The sequence below is a fragment of the Sturnira hondurensis genome, unplaced genomic scaffold (assembly GCF_014824575.4).
Source record: "Sturnira hondurensis isolate 20B ecotype Veracruz unplaced genomic scaffold, ASM1482457v3 Scaffold0006713, whole genome shotgun sequence".
Taxonomy (NCBI): domain Eukaryota; kingdom Metazoa; phylum Chordata; class Mammalia; order Chiroptera; family Phyllostomidae; genus Sturnira; species Sturnira hondurensis.
Window position 1 is genome coordinate 4,985,080 of NW_028079344.1, and position 15,037 is coordinate 5,000,116.

Sequence of the window (15,037 nt, forward strand, 5' to 3'; positions counted from 1 at the left end):
ACTAAGATCATGTGTTGGGTGTTTCTCACACAAGTGTCCAAATGCTTTTGAAAAGGCAAAAAATGTAATACATCTGGTTCTCTAAACCATAGTCATGGAAAATTTTACCCTTGGGGTGGAAAATAATGTAAAGTCACTCAGCTGGAACCTCACATTCAGTGCATTTTACTATCATCTGCGTTTTCCTCCTCACCTGATGCTAACTTATTAGATCTTCCCCTGAAAGCAGAGCTGGGTCCACAAGGCTTCACTTTGCAGTGTGCAGCAGAGGCGCGTGAATGGGCTCACAGGGTACAGGCCAGACGGGCAGAATTAGTTCTGCCTTTAATGCACCCATCTCTCCATGGTAATTAAGTGCACAACGCCATCCGTCCAAGGACAGAAGATTAGTGAGCTCTACTGTAAGCGACAGCTGGTTCCCTGAGACTGAACCCGCTCAGTCAGAAGGCTTGCCTGCCCTTTAGTGGCCTGAGTACTAATTAATTAGCTAGGTTGCCTGGGTGTCTTACAGAGCTGCTGAACAGAGCTACACCCTTTTAGAAACTCTGAGAACCTCCCAAGGTGATAAGCAGGATGAGAAACATGGCCTGACTTCTTTCCCAAGGATAAACTCACAAGTAACAAAATTTCCCAGGCCTTGATCTTTGCTTTGTGTCATATTGAACATTCTCACAGTTTAATACAGTAAATGGTAACATTTATCATGTCCAATGAGATTTTTTAAAAAATTAACCAAGGACACTGAAATAGAGAACAGGCTGACAGTGACCAGAGGGGAGAGGGGAGGGAATTTCAGGGGAAATAAGGGAGGGATTTAGAGGAACCTATATAAAAGATACATGGACAACAACTGAGAAGGGTGGAAATGGGAGGGAGGGGGGAGGATGGGGGGTGGGATGGGATGGGAGTATAGACAGAAAACTGTACTTGAAAAATAATTAAATAAAAAAATTAAAAAAAAAATTAAGTGTATTGACTCAACCTTGGAAATAGTTCCTGGAAACCATCAGGTTAGAAAATGTTTGGCTCTGTGAATGCTCCCTGTTAACTGATCGTTAGTTACAGGATCTAGCAGCAACGACCCCATTGTCCTTGAGAGCAGGAAGCGCTTTCAGGTTGCCTCGTGGAAGAGCAGTGGCTGGAAATATGTAAGGGCACGTCGCATGGTTCTCATTGAACTCCAAGATGCTTGCCACTTGTCACTGTTAAGCTTTTGAGACCAGCACTGCTAAGTCTCTGTATGTATTTCATATTCATTTGTAATTCCTGAAATCAAATTAAAAAAAAAAACTACAAAACCAGACAAGGTGATTGATAGTGTCAGAATTATGACCCTGTGGTTCTAACAACTAGTCTTCCTGGAATTGGGTTAATTTTTTTAAAGAGAAATTACTCTTTCATTCAGAGATGTGATATAATATTCATTGAAGCATCTAAGCATAAATATAAAGAATCTAATTTAAAATTCAGAGCAAGATCTACAGAAATTTTGTTTCATAGTAGGCTTCATCTGGGCCTGTCACTGCAGAGTCTCCCTAGGATCCAGTGTTGGGATGAGTGGGTTTTGCTCCCCTGGGCCTCGGTCATGGATCCAGTGTCTGAAGCTTAGGCCTTCAGGGCTACACCAAGTAAAATCAGCCTTTCTTCTGTAGCCCAAGTGCCTTCGGCTCCCTGGACCTCTTAGACTTGAGCTCACCTGGGTGCCCAGCAGCCACCGTCTGACCGCCCACCTTTCTGCTTTGCCCCCAGTGCAGAAACTTACAGAGGGGCACGTCTCCCAGACAAGGCCTGAAGGTCATGCCCTGACGTTTCCCTTTTTGTTTTTTTTTGTGTGTGGGAGGCGGGGAGAGGGGGCAGGGAAGATTCATAAGAAAACTTTTCCAAGTTTTTTTTTTTAGCCTTAGTAGTTTTTACATTTCAAATTTGTATGTTATTCTTCAGACTTTGCAACTTTGTATCCTCACCTGGGAGACATGCAACTCTATATAAAATGGACTAGACCAGAGCTTATAACTTTAAAACTTTGCTGTGTATTTTTGTGTTTCTGTTACTGTGGAGATAGCACCTGCTGGAGATGAAAAGTCACAAGTACTAAAGGGGATTTAAGGAAAGGACTCTCCACCCCAGTCCCATGGTGGGCAGCTTATGATATAACTTTCAAGTGCGTAACAGACTCTGAATCTTGCCCATAAGTGATTTCTTCCTGTCTGGCCCCTTGGTTTTCATCAGACTTGCCCTGGTTTCTTTGAAGCCTTTGGCTGGTATCTCTGGGTTTATAATTTATTCAATAAATGGCCATAAGTTCTTTCATTGGGAAGCTCTCAGTGAAAGTTATGGTGGCCTGTGGACACAGAGCCCTTGTGGCCTGGATCAGCTGATATATTCTCAGCCAGAGGAAAAACGATTTCTGTGCATAAATGAGTCTGTCATCTCTGTGAACCTCCATCAGAGGTCATATTTTCATGGCTAGTCTTCAATGACTTGTCTTTTACCTGTGGGGGGATAGTGCTTTTAGAAAATAATCTTAAAATTAATCTGAATGTATCAAGATACGAATGATCAATGGCATGTTTATTTAAATGTTGCCGGTTATGTAAATGTATCCTTCTTGGCTAATCTCAGAAAAGGACTTGTCTTGGGACTCCCACTGAAAAATGCTGGAGGAGCTCCCCCTCTTTATATGTATCAGACAGGAACTATGCATTGTGTACTGGAGGCTGGGAGCAGCTACCAGAGCATTCCAGAACTCCCTGCCTGTGTCTAACAGCCTAAGTGAATTGGAAGTGGAGGCCATCACCTCTATTTTGTGACTGGCTTTTGTGGGTCAGCCTATAGCAGCAGGTACACAGGAGATGGCTTAAGGTTAAAGCCATTTCCAAAGCTAATGGCTCTGATGCAAGCAAAGTAGTTGATGGTAAATTCAGCTCTTTCACAGAATTGTGATACACGGGTTTTAGAAATCTTAGGCAAGAATGATTTTGTAAAATAGCTGGCATTCTATCACAAATAGCTTGGTGTGTTGCCTTTTCTATAAACCTCCTTTTCACTTGTTATTAATAATATTTATTGTATACTTGGATAGCAGTCCTTTTGGCTGAAACCCACCCCTGAACCTGTTGTAAAGTTTAACATTTTGTAGTACAATTTTGGGATTATTTTAAGCCTCCCCCAAGAGAGGTGAGCTTGGAAGGACAGAAATGCCCTCAGACTGGAGAGAAGAAATAGGGGAGCCATTTTATCCTGCTGCTTTGTGAGGAAACCAATCAGCTGGTGTTGAAGAGATTGAAAAGTTGGTCTTTCTCATTGGGATGGACCTATGTCTAGCAGATCATAAGCTCCAGGGTTGTGTGGCTGGGCCTCTGACACAGAAGACTCACCTAAATCCCTTTAAGTGGACCAGAGTCTCGGTTCCATTCTTGACTTGATTTGGGTAATCTTTTTACCCAAAACATAGCCCGATAAGGGCCACCACTGAAGGAAAAGGGAGAGAAGTAACTTTTAGATATTTTTTCAGGGTGGCTCAGTATTATTATTTTTCTTGATTTAGGGATGGAAATTCATTTCACAAAAAATAGATAACTTTTCTAAGGCCAAGTTAAAATGATAATGATAATAATAATAATAATAATGGCCTAGGCAGGGTATGATATCAGAATTCAAATATCCTGGCTTGGATTGTTCAGCCTTGGAAGGGGCAGACCTGGATTGCAGTCTGGGCCCTGCACTTCCTAGCAGTCTCTGCACACTGTAGTTCCTCCTCCATAACACAGAGAACATAGCAGTACACCCCCAGGACTGATGTAAAATGCAAGGTCATGTAGATGAGTGATTCAGAGTACCCCCTGGCTCATTAGACAGTTGTCATTACTGGGGCGGGGGGTTGTGTGTGAAAAAGTCATTTAGAAGGGTCATGCCCAGCAATGGCTCGTTCGGGGCCTTCAGAAATCTTTACTTGGCCTCAGTTCCTGCTGCCGGGCACCAGTGCAGAGAGCTAGTGTGGCATCTTGCCGTGCCGCATGCTGCTCCTGGGTGATTATAGTGGGACAAGTATCGATGGCATGGGTTCTCTGAACTCTCTTGCTGTCTTGGCCACCTTTGCCACAAAGTAATTTTGAGCTCATTTTGTGATGATTAATATACTGATAGAATAGACCGTTATGTTGATTACTCTGACCCAGATGTACGTGAAAACATGAAGGCTTAATTTCTTTAATCTGGTACCTGCTAATGCCAAAAAGTAGTTACTTCCAGAGTATATACTTCCAAGTTTTCAATCTGCAAAAGGACTATCACGTGAGCCTCTGCTTTCAAGAAGCACCAAGTACTGGCCCTAATGTCAGAGTCTGCCCTAATGTCAGAGGCCCTCAGCACAGGGTTAGGAAGGCCACAGGCCGACCACAGGGTGGCTTGGGGTTCATAGGGAGCTATGTATCATACATAAGAATTTATAATGTGGGTCTTTGCTTTATCTTCAGTGAAAAATAGATGACTACTCCAAAGCCTGAATCAAAGTTATTTTTATTTTATGCTCAAAATGCTTTGATTTAAAACATAGTAATACATTTAAACTCTAAAATCCAAAGATGAAAATACCAAAGGAATCTACCATAAAATATGCATAATTTTTCAGCATATTCTATACTTAGAACGATGTATATTTCTGAAAAGACTGTTGTAACACCTCACTCACCAGCACTTAAATAACTTTTAAATACTTTTGGTGTAGAGTTTATAGAAACCATTTTGTATTTACTGTAATTTCACACATTTCAAAAGCATCTCTTTGAATATAGAGATAATTTATTTATATTCAGGTGGTTGGAAAGAATACAGGATTTCTAGAAGGTTCTCTATCTTCTGAGCTTTGTAAATGTTAACAAAATTATACTTTTAGTAAGCTTTTCACCTTACAGCTATTAAAGTAAAAATTGGTGTTCAAGGTGAGAAAAACCAATGAGCAATAAACAAAATGGCTAACAAGTAGACCTTTCTGCTCAGTCAGAAGTCTACTGTATCTAATATTAGAACTACTCATATAAATTATGGGGGCAGCTGTGAAATTTTCAGTAATCTGTTTATGTTACAGAATTTCTCTTTTCTTTTTTTAAATATATTTTATTGAGTATGCCATTACAGTTGTCCCATTTTCCCCCTTCATTCCCCTCAACCCTGCACAACCCTCCCCCAGCCATGTGGCACAAGTTCTTTAGTTCATGTCCACGTGTCACAAGTTCTTTAGATCCTATATTTCCCATACTATTCTTGCCCTCCCCCTATCTATTTTCTACGTACCGTCTATGCTACTTATTCTCTGTACCTTCTCCCCTCTTCTTCTCCTCCCACTCCCCTGTTGCTAACCTTCCATGTGATCTCCATTTCTATGGTTCTGCTCCTGATCTAGCTGTCCTCTTGGTTTGCTTTTGTTTTAGGTGTGGTTGTTAATAACTGTGAGTTTGCTGTCCTTTCACTGTTCATATTTTTAAACTCATTTTTCTTAAGTCCTTTTAACATTTCATATAATAAGGGCTCGGTGTTGATGAACTCCTTGAATTTGACCTTATCTGAGAAGCACTTTATCTACCCTACCATTCTAAATGAAAGCTTTGCTGGATAGAGCAATCTTGGATGGAGGTCTTTGGATTTCATGACTTGGAATACTTTTTTTCCAGCCCCTTCTTGCCTGTAAGGTCTCTTTTGAGAAATCAGCTGACAGTCTGATGGGTACTCCTTTGTAGGTGACTGTCCCCTTATCTCTTGCTGCTTCTAGGATGCTCTCCTTCATTTTAATCTTGGGTAATGTAATTATGATGTGCTCCTTCTTGGTGTGTTCCTCCTTGGGTCCAACTTCTTTGGGACTCTCTGAGCTTCCTGGACTTCCTGGAAGTCTATTTCTTTTGCTAGATTGGGGAACTTTTTCTTTATTATTTATTCAAATACGTTTTCTACTTGTTGCTCTTCCTCTTCCCCTTCTGGTACCCCTATAATTCGGATGTTGGAACGTTTAAAGATGTCCTGGAGGTTCCTCATTTTTTTGAATTCTCGTTTCTTCATTCTTTTCTGTTTGGTTATTTCTTTCTTCCTTCTGTTCCACTCCATTGATTTGAGTTCCAGTTTTCTTTCCATCACTATTGGTTCCCTGTGCATTTCCCTTCATTTCACTTAGTGTAACCTTCATTTTTTCATCTAATTTGTGACTAAAATCAACCAGTTCTGTGAGCATCCTGATCACCAGTGTTTTGAACTGTGCATCTGATAGGTTGGCTATCTCTTTGTAGCTTAGAAGTATTGGCTCTGGGGCTTTGAGCTGTTCTTCTGCTTGAGCCATAATTTTTTGGTCTGGTTGTACCTGTTACCTATGAGGGACGAAGCCTTAGGTATTCACCAGGGCAGGTCAACCCGATTGCTGGGTTGTGACTGGGGGCAGGGTCAGAGCGGAGGAAATGGTGTTTGTTGTGCTCTCTCTCAGATTTCAGTCCCCTGTGCTGCTTCCCACAAGCAAATTGGGCTCTTCTGGTGCTGGTTCCCAGGGGGGTGGGCTTGTGTACCTTCTAGGACCCTGTGGGTCTCTCCAGAGAACTCTCCTGTGAGGCTGGGAGCCTCTCCTGGCACCCCAACCCCAGAAAGTTTTTCCAGTTGGTGTTTTTAGGCTTTAATTCCCGTTGCCGGGGCCCTGGGTTGCGTGGTTTGTCTCACTGCCCATTTTTTCACCTGGTTTATCTGCACATGAATGTGTGACCGTGGTCAGCCAGCCACCTTGCACTCTCACTGGGTCTCTCTGTTGCCACCCCACGCATGGGATCTGCCAACTGCCACCTGCACGCCTGGGTAGGTCCGGCAGCCACCGCTTTTTTCTGTCACAACCCTCCCCCTCTTCACTGGCCACCGACTCTGCCCCTCTTACCAGTCTAGATGGTTCGTTGTTGTCAGACTTCTGTGCAGTTCAATTTTCTGTCTGTTTTGGTTGTATTTTTGTTTCTAAGTCTTTGTTGTTTTTAAATTTGGTTGTGCGAGGACGTACAGTGTTTCCACCTACGCCTCCACCTTGGCTGGAAGTGAGTGTATGATTTCTGTATCTCTCATTTGAAACTCTGGCCTCCGGTGTTCTGCAGGTACGGCTAAGTGCTCCTGCGGCCGCCCGATGATACCCAGCTTCCACTGACACAAGCCTCTCCAGAATTTGTTTTTCTAATTCAACTTTATTTTAGCCCAAACATATCTTAATCTTTTCCCAGATGTGCAGACCATCTTTGTGTGCGTACCTGTGTGTGTTCAGTGGGTTAACTATAACTAGATGGTTTTAACCATTGAGCAATGGTTCAGCTGACTCTCCCCGTGTTGGAGGGGAAGGGATGTGTGTGTAGATCCCAAGCTAGGGGGCAGAAAGGTGCTCACCTTGGCTTTCCAAGTGGGGGATTCCACCTGAGAATAAGGGGCTTGCCCTTCTGTAGTAGAGACCATCTGTATCCAGAGGGACCGAAATAGCTTTTATTTCTCTTGTCTTATAAATGATTGCCCTAAAACCTCGTGGTGCACCTTTGGGTTTTCTGTCCGGTTGAAAGAGATGGGCTCATGGAGCTGTTATTATCCAGGTGCTCATAAAATGCCCATGCTGAAATGTACTAAGCGAGCAATCATGGTTTTGAAATGTGCCTTCAAGGGCGTGACAGGTTGTAGAAAATATAAAATCTTTTAAGTTGGGTATAAGCAGATGAGTAATAAAAGCCCATTTTCATTTATCAGACCTCTTTGTACACTCCACCCAAGCCTAACACCATGCAAAACCCTGAAAATGCTGGGATAGGTCAGGCCTCGTCTCTCCCCAGGCACGTACTGTGGGGGAGGGGCAAGATAAACATGCGCCGCGGTTATTTGTGCTGTTAGTGAAGCAGAAGGGAGGAGCAGTGATTCCATCTCAGAAGGCCATGGGGAAGCCTTTATAAACAGTTAAGCATTTTCTTTTGGCTTTCATTAATTAAACCTTAAAAATTGCCCTGCCCCCATGGCTACATTTGTCATATATGTGACCTCTGAGTAACTACAAGTCAGAGCATGGCCAGCCTGTGTTCCCAAGAAAAACAAGGCCTCTATGCATTCCCTCTGCTGCAGCAGTGGCATTCGAATGACAGCACGCACAGGTGAGGGTTTGTATTTTGTTGTGTCTGCATCCCTAGCCAGAACTTCGGACATCTGAAGTTACATCTGTTGTCTTGGCAGCCCTGGCCTCCAGGGCCCCCTGTGGCCTCCTGAACCACCTTCTCTTCTGCTTCAGGTTCCCCTAGCACCAGCCCAAGTCCTGGTCTCCGTCCTATTCCAACAAACCCTTAGCAGTCCCAGCCCCAGGGGCCTGGTGGTGGGCAGTGATACCTCCTGGCTCCACGCCTGTTGCCAGTGGCATCTTAGAAACAGACTAGCACCACCTTGATTGCCAGGCTTTTCTCTTCTGACCTAAAGAATACCCTCACCTGCAGTGGCAGAGCCTACACCCATATTCCCACAGGTGGAGGAAAACCAGCGGCTGTTCGGCGCTCTGAAGGCCTTGCTGGAGGATTTGCGCTTGGAGCTGCGGGAAGACGAGCACGCCCGGCTGCGGCTGCAGCAGCAGCACGCCAGCGACAAGGCTGCCTGGGATGTGGAGTGGGCCGTGCTCAAGTGCCGACTGGAACAGGTACCTCACGCCGCAGTCTGTCTCCCCCAGGACAGGCGGAGAGGAGGTAGAGTTACTCAGATCCACAGTGACTCTCCTCTGAGATGAAGAGGCTCTGAGGACTAAACCAGGAGCAGCTGCCTGCTGTCTCTTCTTAAAGTTCCCAGCCTTTCCAAGGCACCTTTATTCCCCTCATATTTCTTCTCCCAAATATTAAACATGGACAGCATTTTAAAAGTAGCATTACTTTTCCCATTCCACGTTGAACAGGGTTGTGTTTAGCCCCATCAAAGAACGGCAGCAGGAGGTGGTAATCAGAGCGCGCTGACGGAATTCAGACAGGAGCTAAGCAAACAGAGATTGTAGTTTAGTTATCTCTGAAAAAGGTAAATACACGCTTTCCTTTAGATTTCCCCAAACACTGGAAAGAGCGGTAGACCTTCCACAACATGACCCAAAAATCTAATCAGTTTCCGTGTCCTGTTCACCCTGGAGGAAGTGGAGGCCCAGTAGAAGTGGCTGGTCTTGGGTCACAGAGCCTTGAGTGCTCAAGTGGAGAGGGCAGTGGGTTCCTGCCTTCATGCTCCAAACAGAGCAGAGCCTGCTGGGAGATTTTAGACCCTGGCACGGTGGTTAAGATCGACCTGGCCAGAAACATTCTTTTCTATATTTTCAGAAACATTTTCTCCCCGGAAACCTTAAAAGCGCTGTCACTTCCTGTGCAGTGTCTGCCTACTCAGCTTGTTTCTTCCAGCCGCTTGATTGTGATGAGGGAGGAAAGGTCTCTGCATCTTTGACAATCTATTCTCTAGGCCCTCTTTTGAGACAAACCGTGAAGTAATTAAAATTTTATGTCAATTGGTTCAGTCCTGCATGGTGGGGAAAAAACTGCCCAGAAAGGAGACCTCTTCCAAATGGTCTTAATAAAAGATGAAAGAAGTTGTCATGACCAAGGAAAACAGGTCTCCTGGTACCTCCATGTTCACCTGCATTGCCACTTGGCTCAGGTAAGCAGTGGTGCCAGGCTCACAGCCCTGGGAAGAGCAGAGACACAGTCTTTGCGAAGGAAGCTGCAAAGCACAGGAAAACCAAAGTGCCAGGCCAGGCTAGTCAGATGACAAAGCCAGTGACCCAGTTACTAGTCCTGCCTACTGCCTGGCAGCAGACTCTTTCTAGATTCTCTGTTTATGTTAGGACACAGCCTGAGCAGTCAGCAGCAGAGGAGAAATGAGTAAAAACACTCTCTGATGAGTTGCCTTCAAACCAATTTAAAAATACGGTTACAGGAGGGAAAAACTAAATATTTTCAAAGACCTTAAGCGTAGCTAAAGAAAGGAGGCAAAATCTTTGATGCCATCCAGTTTCAAAACACTTATCTTTGTTTCAGAGAAACCTTGCATCCACCCACATGTTTGCTACAAATAAAGCCTCAGGGAGAGTCATTAAACACCATGAAATGATGCTAGGACTTGAAACCTAGAAGGCAGGTGGTTATAGATAAGATTCATCTTCTGCCCAAATCATTGAAGAAGTTCCTAAAACGTTTGCAGCCCAGAAAGCAATGAATGTGGGTGGCTGCTTGTTCATTTATGATAGTCCCATTTTCACAGTCTTCTATTTAAAAGCAAAACAGGTGAATTCTACCAATAGTTAAATATTTTCTCTCAGTGAAGGCCACGTTGAGTCAGTTTCCAAATCCATGACTCTTTCAATTGACTCCCAAGTCAGACCTTATTCTAAATGCCAAGAATGCAGCAAGAAATAAGATATTTCTTGACCAGGTTGGCAGTTCTGTGGGAGACCCAGACAAGTCCTATAATTCATAATAGTGTGAGAAGTACCAAGCCAGGCCTATCCACAGTGCTGTCAGTGAGTGGAGGCATGCAGTGAACAAACCTCGGCTTGAGGATTCAGGGAGGATTGTTTGTGAAAGTCCTACTGAGAATGAATCTCAGAGGATGAATAGAAGTGGGTACATGGAAAAGGAGGGAAAGGATATTTCAGACAGAAAAGGAGCATCATGAAGAAGGGAGCATGCCATGTCTGGGGAGCTGCACCTACGGAGACACAAGAATGTTCAAAAAATTAAAACTATAATTCTGACTTTTTTTCATCGCATTAAAGCATTTTGTTTTGCTTGTTAAAAAGTTATTTTGGATTCAAGGTAGAGAATGGATTAGAAATCAGTAGGATTGAATGGATTAACATGGGTCCATGGGATCTGCCAAACTAGGATAGAAAAAGGATACATCTGTATGTACAGTAATCTTTAACTAAAATCTATTATGTTCTCCAACAACAGTACACATCCAGTTCCTTCTGTCTGTCCTCTGCTATTGCTGTCATACTGTATACTTCTACATGTCCTATACATACACAGTACTTTGCAACTATTTTTGCTTTGTACACTCAATGATTTTCTAAAGCAATTAAAAACAGAAACAAATGAGTTTTACATTTTATTTATTTATGTCATTTTTAGTGTTTTTCATTTTGTGTATGTTTAAAAAAGTGTCTGTTGATATCCTATTCCTCCTGCCTGAACAGCTTCTCTATCATTTCTTGAAGTGCAGGTCTGCTGGCAATGATTTTATTTCTCAATTTTTATTTATTGAAAAATGTTTTTTCCTTTACTTTTGAAAGATATTTTTGCTGAGTGTGTAATTTTATTAAGGTTGCCATTTACCCCTTCAGCATTTTAGAGATATTACTCTATTGTCATCTGACTTGCATAATTTCTAAGGAGAGATCTGTTGTCATTCATATCTGTGTGCCTCTGTATCTTCGTATGTGTCTTTTTTTCTCTACCTGTAAGGCTTCCTCTTTGGTTTTCAGAAGTTTGAATATGATATTTCTAGATTGGAGTCTTGTTTGTTTGTTTTTGATACTTAACCTCCTGGATGTTGAACAAATATATATTGTAGATGCCTAGGTTCTATCACTGACCCATCACTAGGTTCCATGTTGGGGCTAAGAATATAAGACAGACACATACCTGTCCTCAAGGAGCTTTATAGAAGGACATGTAAGAGATGGTGGTGACTCAGTAGGGAAGTGGAGCTGAGAGGCAGACTAAGAGAAGAACCTTGACATTCTGTGTGACTCTGTCAAGTGTTCATGATTAGAACTTTATTTTTGAAAATATTGTATTTATTTATCTTTAGAGGGGAAGGGAAGGAGAGAGGAAGAGAAACATCAATGTATGGTTGCTTCTGTGCATCCCCTGCTGGAAACTGGCCTGCAACCCAGGCATGTGCCCTGATTGGGAATCTAACCATGATTGTGTGGTTTGCAGGCCTGCGCTCAATCCACTGAGCTACACCAGCCAGGTCATAATTAGGACTTTAAAAATGAAAATGGTGCCGCGGCTGGTATGGCTCAGCGGATTGAGTGCCAGCCTGTGAACTGAAGGGTCACTGATTTGAGTCAGAGAACATGCCTAGGTTGTGGGCCAAGGCCCCAGTTGGGGACATACAAGAGACAACTGATTGATGTTTCTTTCCCACATCAATGTTTCTCTCCCTCTCTTTCCCTTTCCCTTTCCCTTTCTCTAAAAATAAATAAATAAAATCTAAAAAAAAAAGAAAATGGAGTCTGCCATGGGATTGGTCAGATCTTTGTTTAAACACGTTTCCAGGGATAATACATTAACATTCTGGCATTCTCTTACTAATGTGAGACTTGACAGGGACTAAGTTCCTAAGTTTTTTCTCCTTAACAGCTGGAAGAGAAAACTGAGAAAAACTTGGGAGAACTGGACTCTACCACCGACAGCAAAGGGGCATTCAAGAAAGAGAGGGAGATACACCAGAAGCTGCTTGCTGACAGTCATGGCCTGGTCATGGACCTGCGCTGGCAGATCCATCAGAGTGAGAAGAACTGGAGCCGGGAGAAGGTGGAACTTCTCGACCGCCTGGACAGAGATCGACAGGAGTGGGAGCGGCAGAAGAAAGAGCTCTTGTGGAAAATAGAACAGGTAAGGTAGCACCCAGACACCAGAGAAGAGAGTGGGGACAGCTAGGTTCACTTGGAGATCAGAGCATGGAGAAGGAAAAGCAGTCGGGTTGCTTAGAGGTCCTCACTACTTCAAGATGTTTCGTGGGCTTCCAGAGGAAGAGAAAGAAAAGAAAAAATAGAATTTTTAGTATTGGAGACCTGAGCTCAGCTCTTCCATTACACAGATCTTTTCTTTGCACAGTTTGTAGGTAAATTCCCTGTGTGTGAATATGTGTGATGTGTGTGTGTTCTGGGAGGTTAACTTTTTAAAGGAATGTAAACTCCAGACTTGAAAGATGAGGTTATTTCAGGTCTTATAAAGTGATTTCTGCAAACAAGCAAATTAACTTTTTACATTTCCCATTAAGGATGTGATCACTGTGACTGCTCCAACCTGACTGGAATTATTGTCCATTAATAAAGAAATTGCTGGATTAAATTGGAAGTCAGGCTGTTTGACCTGCCGTGCATATTACTGAGCTGTAATTAGACAGGACCCCAGTCAGGGGAGGTAGCTGGTAGTTCATCACCTTCAGCTAAATAAATGATTCAGAAACTCAGATTAATTTAGGAGGAGAGAGGGAGTTGTTTTCTGCCACCCAGATCCTCATCCTCTGCATCGCATCTGCCTTAGGATAGCTTCCACAGTTGTGGCTGTGCCTGAGTAATGCACAGATTACATTTTTATGTTAAATTGATGAGGTTTGGAATTCCTCCCTGGCCAGATTTTTATATGGCATACATCTTATTTCAGCTTGTCACACTTACAAATTCATGAGGCCTCAAGGAAATGTATTAAAACAATAAGAACCTGAGTTCAGGAAAAATAGCCTCATTATTTATTACAAACACCTCATTATTTATTACAAATACTGCCTGCATTTATGTGGGAGCCTTTAAAAAATACGCTCAGTCATCTCTAGATATGATGCTGTGTTATGCAGGTACAGCAGCAAAGGTTAATTTCTGCATACTGTAGCAGTGAGGGAGGGAAGACAAAGTGAAAAAGAACTGGAGCCTTTAGCTCAGAAGGTCTGTTTTTTTAAGATTTTGTTTATTCATCTTAGAGGAGAAGAGAAGGAGAGAGGGTAAGAAATGTCAATGTATGGTCGCCTCTCGTGTGTCCCCTGCTGGGAACTGGCGTGCAACCCAGGCATGTGCCCTGACTGGAAATCGAATTGTAGTTGTTTGGTTCACAGGCCCATGTTCAATCCACTGAGCTACACCAGTCAGGGCTCAGAAAGTCTTGATGAGAAGGAAGTGCATTGCAGATAGGAAGGAGCTGAAGTTCCTCCTAGGTTGGATTACTCACACAACTGAGTCATCTTATTGATATTTGATATGGCTCATTTCAAACATCCCCAAATTCTATCTAAGGAAAGTTGGCCACTTCCTGTTCAACCTAGAAATGCCAGCACTTGAGGAGAATCTTCTGTATTAAGTCCCCTTGTGCTCTATTGAAGGGATCAGTGGAAATTGTAGGAGCAAAGTGGCATGTGTTCCTAAGAATGGTCACAGATTTATTGTAGCCAGCTGTAGCCAATCAGTAGTTTCACTAACCCTGGGCACCTTGTTACCAGGCAAGTTCCCTCTTGGCCTTCCCTCCAGGGTCTCTCACTTTGTCTGTCCCTCCTGTACCCCAGCAGGGCCATCAGGATCCCTGCCCTTCTGGGTCCCCTTTGCCTGTTTGCCGTAGGCTCCTTGGTCTTCTATAGCTTCATTTTGGAAGTCACACCTTGGATATAAGTTAAGCAAGTCTTTAGGGGTTTATTTTACTTTTGGGAATGAAGAATTTCTACTGAAGGAAAAATTGATAGTCAGCTTTCGAATAGTTAATGACCAAGGGATGAGTATTCGTCTCATATTAAAAATATATTTTAGAAAGAGACAAGGGGCAGGGCTGACCCCCACGTCCAGGTTGCCAATATTGTCACAGTTCTGGCACCGACAGCCCAGAACGCCAGTCCTCAAGGCTGACGTCTTTGAGCGTGGCGGGTTCCAGGCACTCATCTGGTTCTGGAGTCTGTGTGTGTGGTGGATCCCACGCGCTTCCTACAATGACTTCATGGCTCTTTTTAGAAGACAGTTGGTTGCCAGTACACTATGCTTCAGATATGCAGTTGTGGCTTTCAAAAATAAATCTGGCCTTTCCCCCCAAATATTGAAGATTTAAAAAAAAAATTAAAAAATCTCGGTGCCCAATCCTGAAAATTAGGTACAGCAGTTATAGGCATTCCCTGTGATAGAAGCAACTGCATGAAGTGTGTGTGTGTGTGTGTGTGTGTGTGTGTGAATTTAGTTTACCAGTAACTGGATTGCTCACTCATGTAACTTTTATTAACAGATAAACAAGAATGAACATTCTTCATAGTGTATCCTCTTGATATTTGACTACTT

General features: G+C 43.1%; 1 protein-coding gene across 9 annotated transcripts in view; it reads left to right on the forward strand.

Moving 5' to 3' along the window:
• MTCL1 (microtubule crosslinking factor 1) overlaps positions 1-15,037 on the forward strand; it is a 148,371-nt gene that overhangs the window by 115,364 nt on the left and 17,970 nt on the right. For all 9 annotated transcript variants that reach the window (XM_037050343.1, XM_037050345.1, XM_037050347.1 and 6 more), the window contains 2 exons: positions 8,498-8,665; positions 12,366-12,620. In XM_037050343.1, coding sequence (XP_036906238.1) covers positions 8,498-8,665; positions 12,366-12,620 — 423 coding nt within the window. The remainder of the gene's footprint in view (positions 1-8,497; positions 8,666-12,365; positions 12,621-15,037) is intronic.